Source organism: Zootoca vivipara, chromosome 4 (assembly GCF_965207765.1).
Source record: "Zootoca vivipara chromosome 4, rZooViv2.hap1.1, whole genome shotgun sequence".
NCBI classification, from domain to species: Eukaryota; Metazoa; Chordata; class Lepidosauria; order Squamata; family Lacertidae; genus Zootoca; species Zootoca vivipara.
In genome coordinates, this window is record NC_142587.1 from 42,796,973 (window position 1) to 42,823,352 (window position 26,380).

At 39.7% G+C, this 26,380-nt stretch overlaps 1 protein-coding gene across 1 annotated transcript in view; it reads left to right on the forward strand.

Moving 5' to 3' along the window:
• Window positions 1-26,380, forward strand: part of IL1RAPL1 (interleukin 1 receptor accessory protein like 1) — a 543,875-nt gene that overhangs the window by 197,252 nt on the left and 320,243 nt on the right. Inside the window, exon 2 of the mRNA XM_088668723.1 lies at window positions 21,942-22,221. Coding sequence (XP_088524849.1) covers window positions 21,942-22,221 — 280 coding nt within the window. The remainder of the gene's footprint in view (window positions 1-21,941; window positions 22,222-26,380) is intronic.

Below are 26,380 nucleotides of genomic sequence, written 5' to 3' on the forward strand. Positions count from 1 at the left end.
CAGGCAGAGGGCCTTCTCGGTAGTGGCACCCACCCTGTGGAATGCCCTCCCACTAGAGGTCAAAGAGAACAATTACCAGACCTTTAGAAGGCATCTCAAGGCAGCCCTGTTTAGGGAAGCTTTTAATGTTTGATGGATTTCTGTATTTTAGAATTTCTGTTTTTTTGGAGGCCGCCCAGAGTGGCTGGGGGAACCCGGCCAGATGGGCGGGGTATAAATAATAAATTATTATTATTATTATTATTATTATTATTATTATTATTATTATTAGTACATCTGGGAGGGACTAGGATTATGGTGACAGACCCAAAAATAATTTAAATGTATACACGGACCATATGTACACAGAGCTATTTAAGGCTCTGTCCAGTCCACTCAGTTGGGAACCCTGAAGAAAAGCAGGTTTCATGTTTGTATGGTGCAGTCTCAGACATCGCCTTACAGAATCCAGGCCACTAAATGAAGACATTCATTTGGCATGGTGACAGTCCTTTCTTCCCAATCCCCACAGCACTCTTTACTGAACATCTGAAAGATTCTGTTGAAATGATGTGATGTCAAAGTAAACAACTAGCCTCTCAGCATATGACAAAAATACCTAAATACAGTAATTTTGCTAGCCGGGTGTTTTGATAAAATGTTGAAAATTGATATTCCAAGTCTCTACTTTCTATTTCATAATTGGCCAATTAACAGGCTTTCTTGCCCTGCATTCTCTTCTCTTTTGGTGTGTCAAGTATAAGCATTCCTCATGGGGCCAGATTTGATGTCTACAAGAGATTATTTGATCCTTATGACAGAGTATAAATGGTTTCTGCTATCATGCTTATTATTTTTTCTCTTTTATTGTCATATTTTGTACTTTTATCTGTTCTACTTTATTAGCTGCTTTGAAGGTCCTATGAGAAGAGAGGCAACCAAAACTAAATTACTTATGTGTGGGGTGTGTGTGGGGGGGGGGGTGTGTGTCCCACCAGTTTATTGTAAATTCTTTATGCATGGTGAAAACATCTGCTATGAACACAAATTATGAAATAGTAACAGTTAACATTTCCATTATGTCCCTGTAGCAAAACAAAATAGATTTTATAGGGTCAAATAATTTTCAAAATAGACGGTAACCTTACAGGTATTTTACTTTTTCTGTGGAAAGGTTCAGAAGCACTGATGAACTTTTCGTTACTTTATATTTTAATTTTAATTCACACATCTTACCCATTGCCTTGCCATTATTATAGTCCAGGATACGTAGAAAAGGCATTACTACCTAGCAGCATAATAAGGTATTACTTTATCTCATTTTTATCTCATTATTCCTGACAGCTCTACATATTATTTTATTTTCACCCTTTTCTCTTCCTTACAGCAAAACACCAGTTATGGTGCAATTTTCTAATTATTAAGAATTTTATGAAGCTTTTTCACCTTCAGTTAAGATTAAACCATTTATTTCCTCACGACAATTATAAGGTGCAGCAGACAAGGCAAGGGATAAAAGAAGCAATGTATAAAAAGTGAAAGGAGGGTTGTAATTTGCCCTTGGCTCTTACTTTTACACAGCATGGAATGAAAACTTATGGAAAAGTTGGCATAAATATGTAAAAGAAACTGTAGCCATTCCTCTGAGTCTTTTGTCTTCGGGCCGTTAATCTCACGTTGAAAAGTCAGGTTGCATAGTTTAAATTGTTATAATTAAATTATCACTTAACTTTGGGCTGCAGTGTAATAAGTAGGCTGGGAAAAAATCCTTTCCTTTTACATCTTCTGCTCAAAGCAGTACCATATGTTACCGGATAGGGCATTGGGAAATTGGCTCTGCCATTGTGCCTCCACTGCGCTAACCCACCACTGCCACCATCACCACCTCACCTCTTCCCCTCTTGGCACTGTGAAGCTGTGTAGCCCCATCCTGCCCTGAGGACCACTCCTGGGATGCAGGGCTGTTGCTGAAACCAAATGCCAGGAGGCCATTCGGGGGAGAGCAAATAAGCCAAGGTTAAAGCAGAGTGAAGTGGAAGTGCTGTGGGTGGGAAGGTGTTTTTGCTCAGTAGCAGCACAGTAGACTGTGTTATGGTGTCCTCAAACCATGTAGTATGATCGAGGCATTTTGTCAACATAACAGAATAGAGGAAGGTATTAGAAACACTAATGCCGTTGTCTTTCAATAACACCTCAAGGTTTCAGTGGTTGTAGGTCAGCGCTGTTGGTTTGGCAGCTGCTCAGCAGTTTAATTTTCACTTATATGCCTAATCTTTTATAACAGATAATATTATGACTGCATTTGCTGACTTTAAAATACCATTTAAAACAAAGCATATGTCAAAAAGAGAATCACCTACTCCTGAGTTTGGTTTGTTGGCTCTGACACCGAAACAGCATACATTGTCTTCATTTAATACAAAACACAGATCCCATGTTTGGGATAGGAATGTAGAATGGGATGCAATTTATGTGGGGATTAAATGAGAAAACACACAGAGGGAATGGCACAATACTACTTTTTTGGACAGATGTCTGTTTATTTCTCAAAATGTATTTGATATGCCATATGTTTGCATGCTAGAATTTGAAATGTCCATATTTTGTTTGAACAAGCATGATAGATAAGTAGGCTCAAGTCAAGTGCTCCTATCTGGGGCACAATGTTCAAGCCACTTATTTGTAAGGTAAACAGAGTTGCACTTGTAGTACAGAGAAGGAATGTATTGGAAGAGCAAGAATCACACTAAGAAAGAAAAAGGGTTACAAATGGTCACAGCCATAACTGTTATAGCTTATACAGTTTGCTGTGGCACAGGGCAAAGCAGGAACCGATTTAGGGTAATGTGACCGATTTGCAAGCAGGGGGTGCCACAACAATGACTTAGAATGGAAGGCGAGAGGCATGCATATTGAATTTTGCCATTGCACAGCGTGCTGCTAAAATGTGAAAGCCCAGATTCTACCACTGAGAATCTGAAAACCCTACTACTGATGGGAGAAACCACCTGGTTCATATGGTGGCTCATATTGGTAGTAGGAGGAAAGTAAGATCAGACGCACTATGGTGAGAGCAATGCTGGATTTAGGGCAGTGTGGGCAGTTCCCCTGCACAGGATGCGGAGCCAAGGGGCGCAAAATAATCATCATCATACATACATACATACATACATGCATACATTTATATTTATACAGGTACCTACTGGGAAGAATAAGAATAATAGGGTGGAGTGCCAAATTGTATGACTGCTCACTACATACAGTACCTAAAAGCAGCTAATTTTGTACAGTAAAAGGTAGACAGGCACAGTTAGCTAGGACATAGGCTAAAAAAAGGAATAATCAAAACAATATAGTTTTATGAAATTATTCTCTTCCCCATCAGTTATGCATCTGTGGATATATGCCATGTGTACTTGGCTGTGGACAATTCTGGATGATTATGTGTAGCATAATTCACGGGTAACTGTTAGTTTACAGAAAATCCAGATGTTTTCCCTCAAGGAAGGTGAAGTATATATGCACATGAATGTCAGCCTAGATGACCTATATATGATTGCAAGCTTTAACAGGAAACATGTAACTTTTAAAAATGTTCTGCTATGTGGAGCTAGGCCAGAATTTCTTGGAAATAATTTTCTGATACATCTTCTGAGGGTTTTTCTAGTTTTCCTTTTTTACTCACCTCGAACTGTCAGGATAATTTTACAGTGCTCCTCTCAATTTCCATATCCATAAACAAAGTAGAGAATTTCGTGTGCATCCCTTCTTCTCTGCTCCTTCTGCAAAAACTCAAATTCGTAGTCTGCTCACTCTATCCCAACTACTTCAACTTTCTGTTTCCTAGGAATCTGTTGTCACATTCTGGTATTCTAATCTCTATCCAGAATTTAGATTATAAAATTCTCAGAGGAGGCACCTGTTTTCTCCTTGTTACTCTGTATAACACTATTTAATAACGATGGTGGTAGTGATAATTCAGCTTCAGAAAATGAACAGTCAAGGGTGGTGTATGGTGTGTGTGTGTGTGTGTGTGAGAGAGAGAGAGGGGGGGGAGAGAGAACACAATGATTACAAACATAAGGAGCTGAAATGTGGTTAGAGAATTAAAATTCTGAACAGCTGCTTTATTCAACCATATTTGTGTCATATGAGAAGTACCACTGGCAAATGTTTGAACAAGCAGATTTTTCATATCCACAGTGTTGGATAACATTTGTTCATAGAAATATCCCTAATCATGTTTAAACACAGGTACTTTTGCCTGATTTGAAAGTACCATTTTGTGATGCTGCTAATATAGTAATTGAATTTGAAATGTATTGCTTATCCAGAGCATTACTTAAACTACCAGAAATATACCACATGTTTTCACTAATCAAAGGGAACTGAACATGCCTAACAATATAGCTGGAACATGTTTGCATTAACTGGAGAGATTAATGAAATTCATCCACTTTCAAATGATTCTCAAACAGCAAAAGAGCTAATCCAACAATCATTTTAAGTTCATCACGGAGTATTCATCCACTTATAATATTTGGTTCAAACTGATTGAGTACATAATCCACTGTTCTGAGTACTAGGAGATCTGTTTACAACATGTTCTGCAAATGCATCAATCCTGTATCCCACTGCCACTGCAAAAAGGAGAAGGTTGTGTTTTCCTGCCCCCCCCCCCCCAGATTAATGGACAACAAGCATTGCACAGGCATCATCTTGTTAGAACAAAACAAACTACTACAAAATGAACCTGTGGTATTTAAAAAAATTATTTTATATATGCCTTGTAAGCATTCAGAAATGCTACAGTTTTGCATATAAACCCAAAATATTCATTTTCCAATAGTGTTTCCAATAGTGTTCCAAAACAGTGTTTTAGGTGCATAGAAAGGTGCCCAAGCTTCAAAGCTAGAGGCAAATTATAAATGCAATAAATAAAAATAAGATTATTATTTGGAAATCAGTGCACTTTGAATACACAATGTAGAACAATACTTGCTCTCCCATATTTGTTTGAGTTACAAAAAACCTGTCTTATCTTGAATGTACCCTAAAATGCTCTAGAAGAATTCCCATACTTACTGGATTAATATTTAGAATGTTTATGGATGAGTCAGTCTTTATTAGTATGAATAACTGAAATATGATTTTAGAATATGCTTTAGTGATTGGCTTTCATAAACCCTGCCTCTTGTATGTGTCTCCCTCTTCACCTCTTTAAAGAGATCCATCTTGCTTTTTCAATTATTGATTCTGATTGAGTGGGGGAGACAGTGTTTCTACTAGGGTTTCTGAGCTGGAGTGCTGGATGTTAAAGATGGGCAATGTTACCTCACCAGGCTGGAAAGGTACTTGCACTCCTCTTGCAAGTGCTCTAGGGTTAGTATGGGCATCTGGGACTGGCCCTATGGGTAATTCCTCTCACTTTGACTAGGGTAATGATAGTCTTTAACTCTTAGCCTGACTACCTTGCGGGGTTGTTGTGAGGTGGCCATGTATGCTACAGTTAGTGGACAAATATTGGAACAGAAATGCAATGAAAATAATTAATGATCATATTTAGGGAGGGCAGCTATTTATGCACGGAATAAAATAACCTGGTAATTGTTTAGTGTGTCCTTAATTAATCACAAGAAAGGCAAATGCTGATAAATGCTTTTTAACATCTATGTGAAGCCGCTGGGAGAGATCATTAGGGTTTGGGCTGGGTGTTCATGCGGATGACACCCAACTCTATCTCTCTTTTAAATCAGAACCAGTGAAGGCAGTGAATGTCTTGTGTGAGTGTCTGGAGGCGGTTGGAGGATGGATGGCGGCTGACAGATTGAGGTTGAATCCTGACAAGACAGAAGTACTGTTTGTGGGGGACAGGGGGCAGGCAGGTATGGGGGACTCCCTGCTCCTGAATTGGATAACTGTGCCCTTGATGGACCAGGTGTGCAGCCTGGGAGTCATTTTGGACTCACAGCTGTCCATGGAGGCACAGGTTAATTCTGTGTCCAGGGCGGCTGTCTATCAGCTCCATCTGGTACACAGGCTGAGACCCTACCTGCCCACAGACTGTCTCACCGGAGTGGTGCATGCTCTAGTTATCTCCCGCTTGGACTACTGCAATGCGCTCTATGTGGGGCTACCTTTGAAGGTGACCTGGAAACTGCAATTAATCTAGAATGCGGCAGCTAGACACGTGACTGGGAGCGGACACCGAGACCACATAACACTGGTCCTAAGAGCATTGGCTCTCAGTACGTTTCCGAGCACAATTCAAAGTGTTGGTGCTGACCTTTAAAGCCCTAAACGGCCTCGGTCCAGTATACCTGAAGGAGCGTCTTCACCCCCATTGTTCAGCCCGGACACTGAGATCCAGCGCCGAGGGCCTTCTGGCGGTTCCCTCACTGCGAGAAGCAAAGCTACAGGGAACCAGGCAGAGGGCCTTCTCGGTAGTGGCGCCTGCACTGTGGAACGCCCTTCCATTGGAGGTCAAGGAGATAAACAACTACCTGACATTTAGAAAACACCTAACAGCAGCCCTGTTTAGGGAAGTTTTTAATCTGTGATATTTTAATGTATTTTGGTATTTGTTGGAAGCCACTCAGAGTGGCGGGGAAAACCCAGCCAGATGGGTGGGGTATAAATAAATAAACAAACAAATAATAATTACACAATTCAGAAAAGAAATCTGAAGAGCCTCTAGCAATCCAATGGTCCCTTTGGCATTTTTCTTGCATACTGTGGCAAATTGGCATATGATAGTTAAGCTAAATAATTCAGATGCATAAAGGTTATCTTGTCTGAATTGTAGCTGTGCACGTTTCCCTGCTGTTTAGAGTTTGTAGGTCATCTGGATTGAAGAAGAAAAATCTGATGAAAGGGGCAAGTGTCATAAAGGTGTAAAACATAAATGCATTTTCTCTGTAGAAGGCAATAAATATTTTACAAAAAATAACATGGGAGATTCAGTTGTGCTCTGAAAAGTTATTGTGTTAAATTGGGAAAATAGATTCAATCAACGAAGTGTGAAATAGAAGGATTTTAATCCTGTTTGAAGTGCAAATCTCAATGCGACCCTAGCTATAGAGTTTCCAACTAAGTCTCTGTAATATAAAATGTCATGCCATCCAGGAAACAGATAATCATGTGAAACGCTGCGAAAAAGAATTATTAAGCCTCCAATGAATATTGAACCTTAAATTCTCACATTCACAAAAAAAGAAAAACCCATATTTTAGTTCCTACATGGTCACTAATGAACCCAACTCTGTAAAACCAAAAATAGAAAAGTTCTTGGAGGGGCTGACTGTGAGGATCATGTGATTAAACTAATGGGCCTCATCCAATTTATGTTGTCTATTATATGCGTGAAAAATATACTGTACGCCATACAGTGAAGTTTAATCCCATCAGAGTTTTAATGCAGTGTAGCGCATAGGATTTTTCTTCTTCTTACTTTCTACCTGTACCTGATGTGCTTTGCAAGTAAATCAGTTGCTTACTTCTCTGTTCCTTGTGAAGTATGAACATGGGCATATAAGCATGGCAACATTTAAAAAAGTGCATACATTATTTTTATTTGTATATAGCAGCTTCTGGGCAATCTAGATTATCATCTGATATTGCAATGTCTCTCTTGCTTGGAAAGAAGCCACTCCTGCTGCCATTCTCACTCCACTTTGCGTCCTTCTCTGTTTCCTTTCTTAGCCTTTCATGGTACCAGCTTAGCCAGGTACTAGGAAAAGGGACATAAACCCTTACGGTTGCTAAGCAACTGGAAGATGATTCAACATTCCTCTTAGCATTTATATAGCACTACTCCTGGGTGCTCAAAGTATTTCACATACTTTATCCAATTTTTCATTAGATAACTCTGAAGAACATATTATTATCTCTGTGTTACATAGGGGTAGCAACAAGGCGGGTAAGACTGAGAGTGGCAATTTGAATCGGCTCCATAAATTAATTCCCAACCACACCAAGTTCATCATCCTAGCAGTGACTGATGATTGCATCTTGAATGGTCTAACCTACTTGTCATAGATGCAAGTTGGAACTTCTGCAGCAAAAACGTAGAGAGTTCTCTGCTCAGATGTACAGGGCATAAAGCTCTGTAGCTGGTCAGCATCACCAGCTGGGTCTGAAGTCAAGCTTTCTCAAGGAGAAAGATAGCTTTGGGATTTATTTCTCACTTTTTAAATTCTGAAACCTACTTTTCATGTTTCATGTTTTATTCATGTTAATTTGTGTGTTTCATGTTCAGTTTTGAGTATCTCCTTTCTCCCACATGTTTTGGTTTTTTTTTTAAAAAAAACCAAACACAATTGTTATTATTGACCCCATGGCAGCAGAGTAGCAAAGCACATATTGATGACCATTTTGTTCCCCAGAATATCTTGATGTGGAATTGTACTAAGGCATTTTCATTTATTTTGTGCAGAGGTACATCTGAAAGAGCCCCATTTAGTTAGATTCCCCATTCATCCTTAAATTAATACATGTACCTCTGGACCTTTTGTTTATTATAATGTAAAACTAAATATTTAATTGTTGTTATTAGCATTCTATCTCTGAGCAACCAACTGGGAGAGGGATGGACAAAGAAAGGGAAGAGCAGTGTTCTTCCACTGATTCATTCATTCATTTATTATTAAATTACTATTCCATTCTTCCTCCCAAATTGCTGTTGTTTGCTGTTATACTTTCGTACCTCTTCTCAGATCGTGATCTTTAAATGGTTCACAGCATTTAAAAGATAAAAAACATGATGCAAAAACTCCCAGTATAATTATTTTTATTTCTTATAATATATAAGAAAATACTTAAGACATTTCTGAATAATTTGTCTTAGAATTATAATCAGAAATAAGTATTCAAATATGTTGTAGGTGTTGGCATTCCTGGGATGCATGGTAGAAATAGTTTGTGTGGCGATACCCCGATCCCTCCCAGAGTAAATAAAGACACTGGACAAACTGCATAAGGTTAATGGGCGTTAAAAGGCCACAACTTTATTGAGTACAGATGTAGAGAGATATTGGCTTAGGCATTGGATCTAACCATCTATATCTGACTCCAGCCCGTTCTGCTGGCAGTCTGTGAAAGGTTAACCACCGTTGGGTGAGTCCTGCGATGCACATCAACTAGGGCCACCGCTAGGGGGCGTGCCTTTTGGCCCTCACCTACCACGGCTTCGGACTTGGTGACGCCCCGGACTCCTTAAGGGAGTACCCTTCAGCATTTTGGGGGAGGTGATGGCAGCAACCTCCCCCCCCACCTGTAACCTTTCAGAGATAATCCAATGCCTACCGCCAAAAACCAAAGTTGTGACGAGTTGCTACGAGGTAGGTAAAAACCACCAGGCCAGAGCCAATTCGCCAAGTGGGAAAATTCCTACCAGGCCCCTCAACGGTGACCAACCGAGGTCCATAGCAATGTCAAAAAGGAGGGCCCTGCCTAAAGGGAGGGTGGGCGGGAAAAACGAAGCGGCTGGGGGTCAGGAAAGAGAGACTGAATCCCAGCCGCGCGCTCACTTAAATTAGTGAGCCACGCCCCCTTGGAGCGTTCTGATTGGACACGCCAAGGGAGCACCGCGTTTGGGAGCCAGCCAATGGGCTGGGAGAATGGCAGCCACAACCTTACCTCCTTCTACGTCGGAAGTGACTTTCCCATAAGTCTGGAGCAGATCTTTGTTTCCATGTAGCTTCCTTCCATGCTAAGAGATTATGATTCTTGAGGTGGCAAGACTTGCCAATGCGAAATCGTTACCCTGTAAAAAGTGCATAGAAAAACAATAGCACATATGTTGCCAGGATATAAGAACAGTAGGGTTAAGAGAGGCTAAGAGAATATATTAGAAATCTCAGCCCCAAAGGAAATTCTAAATAATCTCAGATCAAAAACTGTTTCAGTCCTGTGGCTTGACATTAAAATATATACTGCACTTTCTTTACCTCAGTGCCTTTGAGGCATTGTAAAGGTTGTAAAGGTGCACAGAGATCAAGCAGAGTGAAGCATCAGTCTGTAATGTTTCCTCTCACAGGGACACCCAGGTTATAAGGTTGTTTCACCAGCAGTTTTAACTTCATTGACATCCTGTATAAAATGACTGTACCTCAGACAACCATCATAGCTTTATATATATATATATATATTTAAAAAACCACCCCTCTAATAGAGTGTTAGATTTATTAGTATCTAGCTTCTGTCTATCTGATTTTGATGGGAAGAAGGAAGTGCTTTGGCAACACTGATAACATAGAAAGAGCCCTACTGGATGACACAAAAAATCGATCTAGCTCAACCTCGTTTCCTAACCAGATGCCACAAGCAGAACATGAGCACAACAGTATTTGTTTGCTTGCATTCCTAAGCAACTGGTATTGAGAGGCCTGCTACCTCTGATTCTGGATACAGGGTAGTATTCAACTAAGATTTACTCTGAGCAGACCCATTTATATTAATGGACCTAATTTAGATATGCTCATTAATTCTAGAAGTTAGATGAATATCACCTGCTGTATATAATCATCCTCATTAGTACCCAGTGAGAGCCTTATTGTCCAGAAAGTTAGGATTTTTTTTACTACCTTGAACCACATTTTCCATTTTATCCCCATTTATACAGTTTGGAGATGTTTTTGGAGCTCCTGAGTGCCCCTTTAGTTTTTAAGTGTTTAATCACCAGAAAACTTTGTCACCTCACTACTCGCCCTCAACTCCAGATCATTTATGTACAAGTTAAAAGCAACTGGTTGTGATACAGATCTGAAAGATGTCATCTTTTACATCCTTCAGTTTATTATTGGTCTCTATTAAACTATTAAACCAGTTATATGAGTCCCCAACCTTTTATTCCATGACTGCTAAATTTACTCAGAAGCCTTCGGTGAAGAAAGGAGTCAAAAGCTATTGGAGAGTATGCAGTGCCTATTGCCAGATGAGCAATAAATGTAGATGAGAAAAGAGAACAGAATGTTGAGTTCAGTGATGGCCCCTTTTAATGCAACATCCATCAGATGTGTTCCTCCTATTATCCTGTTTTTAATTTGGAAATAACACATGTGGAGTATTCTCAGGCTGTTCTCACTGCTGCCTCCCCAATACCCCTATGCACTCTACCTGTTCTACTCCAACCTTCCCTTGTTGAGTGGGAAGTTCTAAAGGCAGTTTGAAGGTCAGGTGAACATGATGAGAAGCCTTCTATTCAACATGGGGAGGTGGTAAAACTAGCACTAATACGCCCAGGAACCTCACCAAAATGCTAGAGAGGGTGCACCTCAACAGGCACATATTTCCACATGTGGTGGGAGTGCCCCCAAATCCAACTATTCTGGACTACAACCATAAGAGAAATATGTAAAATAACCAAGCAAACATTAGAAATAACTCCAGAATTGGCCTTGTTAAACATCTTCCAAGACAATAATGCCCACCTACATCACAAAGAACTCATAACCCACTTACTCTCAGCAACAGAAAAACCTTAACCAGACACTGGAGAGACTTATCAGGAGTAATCATGGGCCAATGGTACCAAATAGTATGGGAAACAGCCTTACTAGAAAAATTAACCAATAAGCTGAAACTGACACGGGGACAAATAGAAGAAGACAGCTTCACCCCGGTATGGCTCCCCATTATTGCATACGCAGCCCAACAAAACAATGACAAAAATCCACCAACAGCATACAAATAAATATGGCTAACCTGATCCAAAACACCCACCCACCCCACTCACACACGAAACAAAGATCATCGCAGCCAACCACAAATGAACAACCATATCCCAGGCCAACCCCCAACATCTCTCACCACTAAAGGAACACAAGTGAACAGCAGAGAACCTACACAAGTGACGCTGACAAAAAAACAAAGCAAAACCCCACATATATTAAGCAAAATATAAACATCGTCACCCCACCCCCCACCCCCCTTCCCTCATCTACCTCTTATCCTCTTTTCTTCCCAATGTCTCAACAAATGAAACTGATTTGCAAAAATGTTACAAGAGACATTGCACATATTTCTGTAAACCAAGAAAATCTTTAATAATAATTTTGAAAAAGCATGGGGAGGTGGAAGAGGAAGGGCAGGTATGCATGACCTGCATCCTCTACTCGTGTTGTGATTGTGAATCCTATAAGTACTAACATACACATTTAAATGGCTTTCCATTCACTTGGTGTTCATGCATTGGCAAGCCTTAGCCAATTTTGTGGTTTTATAGTATGTGAAATAAGACATCTCAAAAGTGCATTTAGATCACATAGTGCTGGATTATCCATCTCTGTAGAATTCACAAAATCAAAGAACTGTAGAGTTGGAAGGGATCCCGAGGGTCATCTAGTCCAACCCCCTGCACAAGCAGGAATCACAGCTAAAGACAGGTCATTCTGGATGGGAAAAAGACAGGCACACTTCTGCTAGTGTATATGGGACACACTAGTGAGCTGCATAATAATTTTTAGGAATTGCTGCCTGAATGAAAGCTGTCACATATTCAACTTGATTTTAGCTACTTGGTACAGTAGATTTAAATATAAATCTAATAATAATGTCATTGTCATGGACTGGTTAGATGCAGATTAATAGTGGGAGAAACCAGAGTTGATCGTTCTATGTGTTGTAGCAAACTAACTCAAGGAGAGGATCAGAATAGGGAAAGGAGGTGAGCTTCTGGCATGATGGGCATTGATGATGCAGCTGACATTCACTTCCTCGTCAAGTCTAAAAAGCCAATGTGTAGTAGCTATCCAGGCATAGATGTGGTACAGCTCTGAAGGACTGTATTCAAATATTTGGTTATGGATTTTTAATAGAATAGAAACGGTATTTGTATGCCATGTAGAAGCAGCCAACACTTGTACTGTAATATGCAGATAGGATTGGTAGGTCACAGTTGTGATGAAATCTGAGAGATTCCCAGATTTACAGCATTTAGATAGAAGCACGAAAAGACAATATATCATCTCCTAGGTGAGTATGAACCAACATTTATTCCTTTAGCTATATTAATGTCAGTAGGATAGTGGGTTTGTACGGCAACACAAAGAAGAAAATTATTACACCTAAAGAGAGGAGGTGGGGGAGAGGAATGTGAATACATTAACGTTTGACACATTCTGCAAATGTGTCATAAAAAGCACATTTTTGTGTATGTTTGATTTTTATGGCATGTATAAGGGTTGTTTAAGGGGTTAGTTTTTCCATCTCTTATACTAGCAGTTTGCTTTCTTTCAGGGGTGGGGGAGACAGAGAGAGTGAATCAATTACCTGGAATTGCCAGCTATCAAATAAACCAGGTCTGGGAATTTTATAGGAGCCAAGGGAGTTTTGCATCTAATTTCTATAAATCTTGATGATATTTGAGTACTGAACTCCATTAACCTCTTTTGAAAATCCAAGCCTGGTTTTCACATGCTCGGCTATAGCCAAAGTAGTCCCCCCCCCCCCATGCCTTAAAGTGTGTTTTGATCGAAACAGCCAGTCTTATAATGTGTTTCCAGTAAAGATACAGCATTTATCATTAGCTTTGCCTATTGAGGTTACTTTACCAATTCACTGTATTTACCCCCATGGCATATAGCTTCCGAGTCAACTATGCAAAATTACCTATAAGCACAAAACTGTTTCATGAGGATACATAGTGCAATGTAAATTGAAAGGGAAGAGAAGAAGCTGCACATATATTTTGAACCATGAGATCTGCAGACAGCTTATTCTGAAACTACATTCAGCTTATTCTGAAACTACATTTCACACCAAAGTCTATAGGAACCATCCTAGAGACTCTTGATTAAGCTGAAGTATATGGCTTTTTCTGATTTATTCCATCAACTTTTGCAGAGGAAGTGTTGAGCATTTCAGAGCCCTCACATCTGGGGAATCCTAGGCCTGTAGATGCACGTGACCTACAACTGGTTACCACGCAGTCTCTCCCTAGCTGATTCATCCCTTCCCCTCCTTGCTGCTGCTCAACAAGCCAGGGTGGGGAGTCTAAAGCTCTCTATCCCCCCACACTAAGATGGGGTGTGTATGAATGGTGACTTTGAGGAGAAGAGGACATGAGCATGGAGTCCAACAGCAACCAGGACACCAAGTTGGAATCTAGGGAACAGGATTATACTAGACCCAAATCTGGTAGGTTGTAGCACACTGAACCAGATTCATGGCACGATAGCCATAGAATTGGAACCAGGACCTTCATGGGCACCTTCTCCTGTGCTTGGATAATTGTGCTTCCCACACTACCTTGCCAGTCCAATTGCACAGGGAGCACACCAGGTGGGAGGACATGGAATGCAGAATTGCCTTTCTTCTGGCCACAGGATCAGCCCTTTAGAGATTCTAGTTCTTCAAAAGGGAGCAGAGCCTAGGAGAGGCAGACTGGAGAGAGAGGCTCAAAAAATCTCAGTTAATGCCCAACCCTTTCTGGGAGAAGTAGCTCTCTAGGAGCTCTCCGTGGTGCTGTGGGTTCCTCCCCAGAGTGCTCTATACCAGGACCAGCCCAATATACTTTGCTACCTGACACAAAGTAGAAAATTTTGTCCCCCTGTTGTTTGTTAAGGGTGTTAGGTGAGAACGTGGATAGGGAATATTGGGCTCAGGAATCAAATACTGTAGAGCCCTCCAGGCCTCTCTGTTGGGGCTCAAACCAACCCCTCTCCTATCCTGATTTGCACCCTCTTTGAGTGTTTTTGACTGTTTGAAACATGTCTTTGGAATGAGAGAAGGTTCGGTGGTGGTGGGAAGGTGCTCATCTCACCCCCCCTTCCTGGCCTCCCCCAAAGCCTCCTCTTTCCATTCTGCTGACCTCTCTCACACCTTTGTACCATGGGTTGCTAGCTGGAGACTGAAGCTGCTCTCCTGCAAAGCTTGAAGCTTGTTCACCAGGAAACAGCTGCACACACAGTACAACAACCACTAGATCCTTTTAATATGTACTACTTCGAAGCAAGGTGTCCATTGCCCTATACTTATGAAGCAGGTTCTTCTTGCCAAAGTGTAGAACCTTACATTTGTTCCTATTGAAATTAAGTTAGTTGGGGCCCAGTTATCCAATCTGTTAAGGTCATATTGAATCCCATTTCTGTCTTCTGCTGCATTATTTACCCCTCCCAGCTTGGTGTCAGCTGCAAATGACGTAAACTAGCTTAGTTTTAGTGGAATGATCACTAGCTAGCCAACTGAATTAAAACCAAACAATGCATTCTGGACTAGGGACAGGGATGAAATTCAATTTGCACTTCTTTGAATTTTGTGATGCAAAATTTGAGCTCAAAAGTACTTTTAATATAAGGGAGAGTACACCTAAAATGCATACGTCAGAAAATATAACATACAAAAGTGCATTATATTAGAGATGATTGCAAAAATGTTTGTATTAGGCAAAAATGCATGCAAAATCTAGCATTTTAGGAGAAATTTACCATTTTCATAAGGGCCTTTTAATTTAAAAACCGAATAAAACCACTGATGTGGAATGAATTTAAGACTGGAAAAATGAGAAATTGAGAGGTGCCAGAATTGACAGGTTCATCCATTCGTAATGCAGCATATCCACATTATCTCCCTTGCCCCTCCCAAAATTTCTCTGCATGTCTGAAGCAAATTCACAAATATTATTTACCTCATTTGCTAAATTACAATTCATTGTGCTAAACTTATAAAAAGAAACAATTTGTAAAATATACAAAGATGCTTCTGAACATACAGTGGTACCTTGGGTTACAGACGCTTCAGGTTACAGACTACACTAACCCAGAAATAGTACCTCAGGTTAAGAACTTTGCTTCAGGATGGGAACAGAAATCGCATGACGGTGGTGCGGAGGCAGTGGGAGGCCCCATTAGCTAAAGTGGTACCTCAGGTTAAGAACAGTTTCAGGTTAAGAACGGACCTCCGGAACGAATTAAGTTTTTAACCTGAGGTACCACTGTACTAGTATTGTTGATAGCTGGCCATGGTACAGTAGCAGTGCTAGCTGGCAATTATGATATGAATGAAGGATTTTAAAAATCTTTATCTTTACAGCCTTCGTGTTTTATGTTATTTGTAAATACAGGCATGTAAAAATTCTCATATCTTCTATGGTTTTTATCACAGTACTTTTTACCTGTTGTTTGTATAGTTTCCCTTTCTGGACTTTTGGTTTGTTTTAGTTCACTACTTAAATTGGTAAGATATAACAGGAATTTAGATTTCTTGAGCTGTATTGGAAACTCTGGGACTTGTATTACCTCCCAGAACCTAGAAATTGAATTGAAGCTCTGTTATTAAACCAGGTTGTAGCAACAGACCCAGGAGTTAGTGGCTCAATTTTCTCCTTCTCTGAATCAAATTTTCCCTTGAAACAGTGTGTGCAATTTTCAGGATGGTGGTGAAGGCCCCCTCAGAATGGTTGAATATTTGGTTCGCTGGGTCTGATCAGCAGGTATAGCCTTCAGGGAGCTTGTTTATCCAGCAGAACGATCTCATTATGAGGACAGTGATATACTGTGGTTTACTTCATCCACAAAGGCTATTCAAGGAAACAACTGGGTAAATCATATTCATCTTATTCCCTACATTGTGCTATTATCAGGTGCAATAAGGGTTTGCATCTCAAAACAGAGATTAGGAATGGGCTTTTAGAAAACTTTTTCTCAAGTATAGTGCATATGCATGGCTACGTGTAACTCATATTAATAATACATTTTAGCCACCCATTTCTATATACAGTTCCCATGGTTAAATATGGTGTTTATAGTCTTCATAGGTACCACAGTGATTTAGAATAAGTTTGGCAGGCAATTAAAGATTTCTCATTCATTCAGTTCTGGGTGGGTAATAAGTTAAAACATAAATATGGTGAATTTACATAAATGAAAGTGGTAATCTAAATTGCAGGCAAGCAATGAAGACCTGATAAAACATTACACTTGAAAAGTGATTATCATTTGGAGCCAAGCTTTAGCCTACAAGCTTTAGCTGTTGAAAAGGTTTCATTTCAACCCTGATACAGTGCTTCAGAAAATGGAGCAGTTTGGTCTAGATTAATCTAGAAGCTTCAATTTGGCTCAGGTTCAAATCCAAATCATTATTCAGTATACCCAAAACTTTGTGCCTTTCCTTTTGCTGTTATTGGGGACATTTAAACACAGCTATAACTTCCCACCCTTTCTGACATAATTGGATAGATTTACCAGCACAGTAGTCCTCCGAGAGCAGTTAAGGTCAGCCAAATTTCACATGAAGAGTCTGGGATTTTTGTGCTCCTCACCTTTCAAGTTTTTATTTTATTTTATTTTTAAAAGCAGAAGTGGGTGAAATTTGCAAGGTTGGCAGCTCCTTTTGAGGGGATAAATTCTGCAAAATTTAGATAAATAACAACAGGGTTTTTCCTGCAATGACAAAAATGATTTGACAAGAATGGGTGTCTAGGCATATGACACAGAAGTAGTAAGACTTGAATGTTCAGCATTTTTCCAGCAAGTACCACTCTCAAAATTAGTAAATAGCACCAAAAGCAAGAATAAGGTGAGATATTGCTGCAAAATCCCTCCCCCTAAAGTGCTGTGATTGGAGAGCCCTCTCATATTAAAAAATAGGCAAAAGCATTATCCCTTTGCCCTCTTTCCATCCTAGAGTATATATCTTATATTGAAAGCTTGGAGAACCATGTTTATTTTCTTTTTTTCTCTTTTTGCAGACATACTGTAGTGTTATTGCTTTTTAATGTCAGAATCTATGGATTGCCCCAAATTCGTTAGGTGTTCCCCATGATTTGGTTTTGGGTTCTTTGGAAGGATCTCACTTTAGTTCAGAATTTCCAAATCCTTCTGAAAGAGCCTGATTTGGTTTCAGATATGGAATCTGCCGAAATCTGATGCACACCCCTATTGAGAATACTGAAGGATCTCCCAGAGATAAGCGAAGAGAATGGAATTTCAACACAGGAGAACAGATACAACTGGCTGCTGCTTTTTCATCTTATTTTTGTGCAGGGATAACTTTCCCTGCTCTCTGCTTGCAACTCCAGATGAAAATTAGATTGTCCAGGCAAGTGCATTATGTGACCCATGAGAGCAGCAAAATAACCAGACTGTACAATGGTGGTGGGATAAAATCAGGCCAATTCTTTATTGACAGCAGCAGGCAGGGCAAGCAAGTTCTTACTGGGTGACCCAGGTGCAGATTCTAGCCAGGCAGATACCCCAACCTAAGCTTGGGAGTCCTGTGGTCAGTCCTCCTCTCAGACCCTTATGGGGGCCTCCTATACTATGTTGACCCTGCCCCATGTCATTTTTGCCCTCAAGAAACAACTTCTTTGCCTAACAAAGGAAGGTCATAATTTCACTGATGGAAAGGCAAAATACCCTCAACCAAGTGCCAGTCAGGTTGAGAGAGAAATCATTTCTGGCCCCGTTAACCAGCAACCCAAAATTTTTCATTGAAGGCTCCAACCTGAGGATGAATAGGGACAGCTTTTTCCCCCACGAGCCCATCACACAGACAAGATACTGGGCAAAACCACCGGGGAAAGGCATCCCACACTTTTTGGGCACGGAATGAGGCTTCTAAGCAGAAACTTTAAAATAGATAAAAAATGAAATGATAAAATATGTTCAGCAAAATCTCTATCATGTGTTTCTCTCTCTTCAGTCTTACTTTCTTGGCAGAGCTTCAGAATTTAGAACAGGTAGAGGTTAGCTACATTTGTCTACTACATTTGGTGTATGTAATGTATTGCCAGGTTCATGGTGGCAGAAAAAGACAGTGGTGCCTCTTGATTAGACAAGATCTCAGGACTGACTTGGAATTATCAAGGACTGGCTGGATCCAATAATGGTCTGAAAATGTGGGGTAGCTGGGAAGCCTTCTTAGCAACTACATTTCTCTAGAAGCCGCACCTCTATCCCTCACTAGCTCAGCAGGAATGAGTTTCAGTTTGTGTGCCTAAGATTATAGATTCAATGTTTAACAGTGTACTTTTGATGTGACTTTTGTTATTTCTCCAAACTTGGATTCCTGATACAGTATTGCTATTATGATGATAATGGTCTCTGTATTTTAGCTTTTGATATTCTGAATTTGTTGCAGTTGCAACAAGCCAACCTTCATAAGATTTAAAAATATTTCACATTTCCCAGGACTCATTTGAATACTCATTTATAGTACGTATTTTTTGAAATTTAAAAGCACAGTGAACTCATTGAACAGATTGAAAGAAGAGTGGTTTCCAACATAATAAATATGCAGATGTGGGTTTTAAGTGCCACAAATAAATGGATAGTCATTGAGTGTTACAGCATGATATATTACCGGTATCAGCTGAGCTAACTGATCTGCATAGCCAAACTTCTGTTAACCACGAATGAAAATGGATAATGGATAATAAATTCTTCCGTATTTCTGAACTATGTAATTGAGGACTTAGTGACTACCTGTATAACCAGAGGACAGGCAATGTTCATGCTCCTTGTGCTTATGACACAAAATGTTTTCCCCCCCATGTCTATGTATAATTTATGCAAGTGTTTCATCCAAAACACTTGTATGCAGCTACAAAGCATTGTAAAGTGGGAAATGGAGTGGGCTGCAAAATTGTGTTAATCATGAACTGTTATATGTGTTTTGAGCCCATGTCATCATATACACTTCATGAACAAAAGGTACATATACATAGTTCTTTATGTATACAAGCTTCACTTTCCTAAGAACAGAGCTATCACAGCTGTTGTAACCATCTAATGACCACTGTTCCAAACACAAGCATAGCATTTTCCACCAGCATAACTTCATTCAAGTATATTTACAAGGGTGAATAGTAGACATGAGAAAAAAAAAATTGCATTCCTTTAACTCAAGGGTGGGGAGCCTTTCTGGCTCCAAGGGCCAGATACTTTTCAGGATCAGCCTCATGGGCCAATTTTTAGAGGTTGGCAGGGTCACCCACCTGTCAGCCACATGACATCATTATAATACCACATGATTGACAGGTGGGCAGCCCCACTGACTTCTCCAAATCCCTTCTGAGGGGGCTTCCATGCGCTGGACAGCCAGCTGACAGTCACGCCCTTGGGAACCTGCAACAGCTTCTAAGCCTTCTTGCTGTTAATATAGCCCCCGGACTCCCATGTCAGCCTCCAGAGCCTCAGATAGGAGTGGGGAAACTGTCTTAAAACACCTGGCAAACATGTTATTTGCAGGCCCACCCTCTCTGCTTTTTAACATTGTTGATTAGTTGGTCTTCTGTTTAGCTGGCTAACAGCCCTGCCTGCCTTGAATCTCCAGGGGCTAAAAAAAAAGTCATGTTCTTTTGTCTCTTAAGCCTTTTGATGAATGGCCTGGGATGACCCCACTGGTGGAGGAAGAGGAGTGCGGGGGGAGCGCACCGCCCCCTGCAGCGTGATCCCAGTGGGGTGCCATCCTGGCTGCCCCCCTACCCGGGCTGGGCACCACACCCCTGCAGGCGGTACACCCTGCCCCCAGGACATGCGCCAGCCCTGCTCCCGCCTGTTCTCCACCCCCTGGTACATGAAGTTCCACCACTGGATGACCCATGCTGGTTTCATGTTAATTGAAGATATTTGTACATTACTCAAGATAGTGAACACTCTCCCCCATTTCTTTTAAAACTCCTCCCTTTTTCTCATACTAACTTAAATAAAGCTGTTCTTGTAACTTGAACTTTGGAGTTGTTTAAGGTTTTGCCTAGCTGTGGGATCATGTCTATCATACTGTCTCGCATTCAGCAATGCTCTAAGGAGGAGACGGTTAACCCTTTATGGCCTGAAGCCTACATTCAACTTTGGCCAACCCCCTGGGAGCCACATACAAGTGGTTGGATTGGCCAAAATTGGCCATTCCACACACTCTGACTCGCACAGATGCAGATCAACTAAGGAGGAAGTTATTACCCTCTCTCCAGTCATGAAATGGTCAAATGTTGGGTTCCACTCACTTCAGGACTGTATCTATTTTTTCCTCTTCTTTGCCACTTTCAAAATCAGAAGGATCTTGCAGGGGGAGGCGGTAGAGATCAGGCCTCCAAATTTAGAGTTAGGCCTGCCCCAAGCTTTCAAGGAGAGAAATTCAGAATTGCATATTCTGCTCTGGCTGGCTGTAAGCAAGACAGGAGTCTAGAATATGGTCCTCCCCTTTCATATCATTATAAATAAGTAGATTAAATGGAAAGTGGTGCACCTCAGAGTAAATAACCTGTTCTATCTCACAGGATCTGATTAGATAGTTTTAGCAGTTATAATCTGTATCAGGATATGTGTGTGTGTGTGTGTGCACGCACATGCACACACACAACCACTTGGATGATTTTGTTTAACTCCTAGTAATTTTAAATACAGAAAAGTCAGATATTTCCAGTAAATTTGCTGGAATACCCAGTCATAATGACCTCAATAATTTATCTTGACATTTTGTCCTGCTGTGAATTAGGCTTAACATGAATACCTCGCCTCCCCCTAACTTAGGATCTAACCTAAACTTTCCAGTTTGCAGCCATTAACTTGCCACATTTTTAAAAAGATTGGATAATTCCCTTCTTTCATTTCTGTTATTAACTTGAAGATATTTGATTAATGCTGTTCAGTGATTACAGGTATGACACCCTCTGGGTTAGATGGACTCTGTTGCACATATTCCAATCAAATATTTTGTGATAATTGAGCCTAAGGATATAGTGAAGAGAAAGGATAATTTCTTACTTATCACTTAAATTATCCAGTAGGTTGATGAGATTTGCTGATTGTCCCACACTGTGGAAAATTTGGCACCAATAGGGAAAGCGATTTTTGTGGTCAGTTTTGGCTGCATATTCAGTGAAACCAATCTAAAGTGTATTGTTTTGAATCAATAACTCTGGCATGACAACTTCAAAGAAGTACGGTTCCAAATTAGGTAGGAACTGTGCTGTATATTCAGCAGTATACCACATAATTGTCTTTTCTTCTTCTTTTCTCTTTTAGCGGATGGATGTACTGACTGGTCAGTGGATTACAAGAAGTATCAAGTCTTAGTGGGAGAACCTGTTCGTATAAAGTGTGCATTGTTTTATGGATATATAAGAGCAAATTACACCCTAGCACAAAGTGCTGGACTCAGTTTAATGTGGTACAAAAGCTCTGGACCTGGAGATTTTGAGGAGCCTATAGCTTTTGATGGAACTAGAATGAGCAAAGAGGAAGATGCCATTTGGTTTCGTCCAACAGTGCCCCAAGACAGTGGGCTTTATGCATGTGTCATAAGGTATGTGGTTTACATTTTTCAACAAATCGCAAAGGAAAGATATATAAACATTTCTTTGTCTTTACAGCACCTGATGAATCTTGTATTATCACTGAACCATGATCTTTACCTCTTCAGTATATTTACACTTATTTGCTTTGTAATAGAAAATAATTTTATTAATATATGTAGACCTTGGATAAATTTGCTTCAAATATACCATCTTTGGCATGTCATCATTTGGGATAGACATAAAAGTCGTATCTATGACTTTGCTGTTCCCTGAGAAAGAAAATGTTGCTTATTGAAAGTGCTAGGGATGGAAGAGAAATCCAATTCAGTGTGTGTTCAAAGCCAAATCTATCAAATTCACACTTTCTGAAACTATATGCAAACATAAACACACCTATCCATATTTTGCAATGCATTTCTGCAACCATATATTAGGTGAAAGTTGTGCATAGTAATTAAGATATTAGTGAAAATAGCATACAAAAATGCACCACATTGGATAAATTTCAAAAATGTGTGCATTAGTCAAAACTGCATATAACAATGTGTTTATTAGGGTGGGAAATCACACTAAAATGCTGATGGATTTTTTATAAAGCAAATTGCTTCAAAGTGTGGAAAAACTGAATGGAGGATTAGAAAAATGAAAGACTGAGGGAACTGTAATTGACAGATCCTTGCATTCCCTATGACAAGGAAATCCAGTCCGTCCTCCTCCCCCGGATTTTTGTTGCTGTTTGAATTCTGCAGAGTTTTCTACAATGATGGAAATATGAATTACTAGAATATATATAGAAATGATTGCTGAAGGAAGAGGTGGTTGAACAAAAACAGTTTCTTTAACTTGCACCGTTTTATAGCCATCTTTCAGTTGCATTGCAATGGGACTGAGATTATCTCAGTGCCTTCTTAAATGATGCATACATGGACACAAGCAGCTCCCATACAGCGCATCACTTCTCACAGTTCTTGCTTTTGAAATGCATATTCCGCTTTTCCACTTCTTTCTGCATCGCTAAAGTGATTCATACTGAGATATATTTTCCTGCCCATGGAGAAAACAGAAACCATCTGGGCTCCAACTCAGATTTTGAAAATTACCAGAGAATATAGAATTAAATTTAGAGATAGGTTAAATGATGCACATAAAAAATGCAGGAAAAGCCTTGCAGAGAGAATGCACAGTTTATTGCTAAATGGGTTGTAACATTTTGCTTATTGCCCTTTGCAGAAAGACTGTAAAAGCTCTGATAGCTCTTCATTGACACATATCTGTAGATATGACTCAGTTACCTGCATGCTGCAAGATCCATAATAAATTACACTCTTGAAAGTGTGACTGGGAAGAAAGTACACCTGTTATAAAGATTGTCTGACTTCATAACCAGGAGTGAGAAAAGCCCAGAAGTGGACCATGCAGTCTTTGTCGTCTTTAGTGCTTGATACTTCTTATTGAAATGATTGCAATAGTTTCCTTTTTTCTGCAGATTCCCATATAGTCTTACCTCATTATGCACTCCATTCTCGACAATAAGTATTTTTCCTTATTATTATTATATCCACTTTCAGAAAGGAAGTACAACACATGAAGAGGCTGTAGTGTAAAGGTCAATAATTGCTTAGAATCAAGGGCATGTCTTAATGGTGTCCTACAGTAAAAGAACCATATTTACAGCAAATGTATACAATGTATCTGTGAATTCACAATTTGTTCCCTCTGCTGAAAGTGCTGTATACTTTTGACCATTTATTTAAACAATCTATAGTCATTACAGATAAATGCTGAGCTTTGTAATTCCCCATTGCGAACCATAAAAAGCATCATGCTTCTTCACCTGCTTGTGAACTGCCATGTTATTGATTGTTGGATTTCAAAACATAATTAAGAATATTAGCATGATAAGTGACCTATATTTATTAGTAATAGCCATGAATAATGACCTGTGAGCTTCTCGAAAAGCTTAAGCCACCTGTATTTTCTAAGAGTATGAATTCTTTAAGAGTATGGACTCTTTAAGCTATTGTGGATTGCAATTTATCAAAAGCATTAAAGTATTGTCCTAAATTACAGGTATACATCAAGGTTGGGAGGGGATTGAAAGCAGTCATGTCAGAGGAAATAAAATGCAGAAATGCAAAGGATACTGATAATTTCATAATTTTCCATGGTAATCCATAAAACAGTTGTTCATAACAAATGCATCCTCACATAGGTAAGACAATATCACATAGATAGATAGATATGATAGATTACTCTGTTTTAGCTCTTCCCTATGTCTGTATCTCTGCTGTGTGGCCTGCTGTTGCTGGTGAGTAGCTGTTTTAGTTAGGAGAGAAACTGTCTATAAGCAAGTGCCGGCCTACCACCCAAGGCCCATGGAAAGTGTCTTTGTCCAGTGTTGGTTATAGATAATTGATGATACATTTGAGCGGTGTCAGCTGAGAACTATAAATGACATGGTGTTCTATCATTTTTCTTCTAGTAGATTATTCCAGATTACAGTCAGGGTTTGTTTTGTTTTGTTTTGTTTTGTTTTGTTTTGTTTTGTTTTGTTTTTCCACTCCCACTTCATTGGGTGAATATTGCAGTTTGAAGAATGCCTGTTTGGAATTCTTAAGTTGTGAATAGATCCATTGTATCAATGGATTTTGAGGTGTGTTCTGGCTGTAAGCTAGAAACATTTATGGATATGTACAGTCCAGAAGCAGTTGGTGGGGCGCTGCTGCTTACTTGATATCTCGTCATAGTCATCACTCTGGCGTACTGGGAGGGGCGAGTCAGCAACATGATTGGCACAGTGTGAACACAGCCAATTCAGTGCTGCTGCTCATATGTTTGCACTACGCCAACCTCAATGGCCATCATGCTCCTGGTTTCCCATATAAGATGATGCCCAACACAGGATGAGATAACACAGTAGGATTTAGGTCCCATTTATTTTCTCCTACCTTTTCAGCCATCCTTATTTACCCGGTATGCTGCATACCTGTGGAATCATTTGGCTCTTGTTGAGGGAAACAAATGAAAGGACCAGAGTCAAAACAGGCAGGAAAAGATGTGGCTTATGAACCTGCCACTTAAGTGAGAAATGTAAAGATACAGAATCAATCTCCAAGTTGTAACCTGGCAATCTGTGTCAAAATGCCTTCAGATAAAGCTGTATTTGTGGTAGCATTAACCCCCATTCTTTCATATGAGTGGAGATATTAATGCCATGCCAGGTGTGAAATAAAAAGACAGAATTTTAATAAAAGAAGACAGTATTAGTACAATCCCAACCTTCTTTGTTGTAAATGCTATAAAAAGCATTCTAGCGGACAACAGATCTGGGATTTACCATGGGGAATGAATACTAACATTCGCCAGCCAGGAAACAGCATTACCACAGCTGTAACTTTTTCTTATAACCCTAAGAGCATTGACATTGAGGAGATTGCTAGGGGTTCACATTAAATATAAAGCCCATTTGCTTTTATGAGCCTTTCCACTGTGTGGGATTAACTGGTTTTCATTTACAGAAATTTGTCTGCATCACTAGATTGGTCACTGAAAAAATTGAAGGAGACCATTACTGAATGTAAAGACTTGCATTAGACACACTGATGCATTTAACTATTGTTTGACTAAGGTATTGTATAATGAATGTATTTTTATAGGAATTCTGCTTAGACAACTTTTATGTTTTTAGAGTGGTTCTAGCATAGTATTAGGTTTCAAATTCAAACTTTTTCCTCTTCAGTCTTGATTTAATGACTCATCAGTCTGCAGATTCTAAGGGAGAATATAGTTTACTGTAGCCAACTACAACTCTCCATAAAATGATTATGCTTAATGGATACTCATGCTTGATGTAGGGCTTCTTTCAACATATAGGAGCATATAGGACTTTTATTATAACATGTGTTATAATGTGTTATAAAAACCATCCAGTTTATATTCAAGCCTGCAGTTTTTTCATATGTAACCATGGGACCTAAGTTAATTACAACAGCATTCTATGCCAAGCACTTTGCTGACAATCATCTGGAGCGCTCTTATACCCAGCTAAAAAAACCAGGTATTTAGGATTACATCAATATAGGGATGTAAAAAATGCCTTTGGGTAATGGATATGGCCAAATCTTGTTTACTTTTATGCTGATTCATAACCTCTCTAAATCATATATA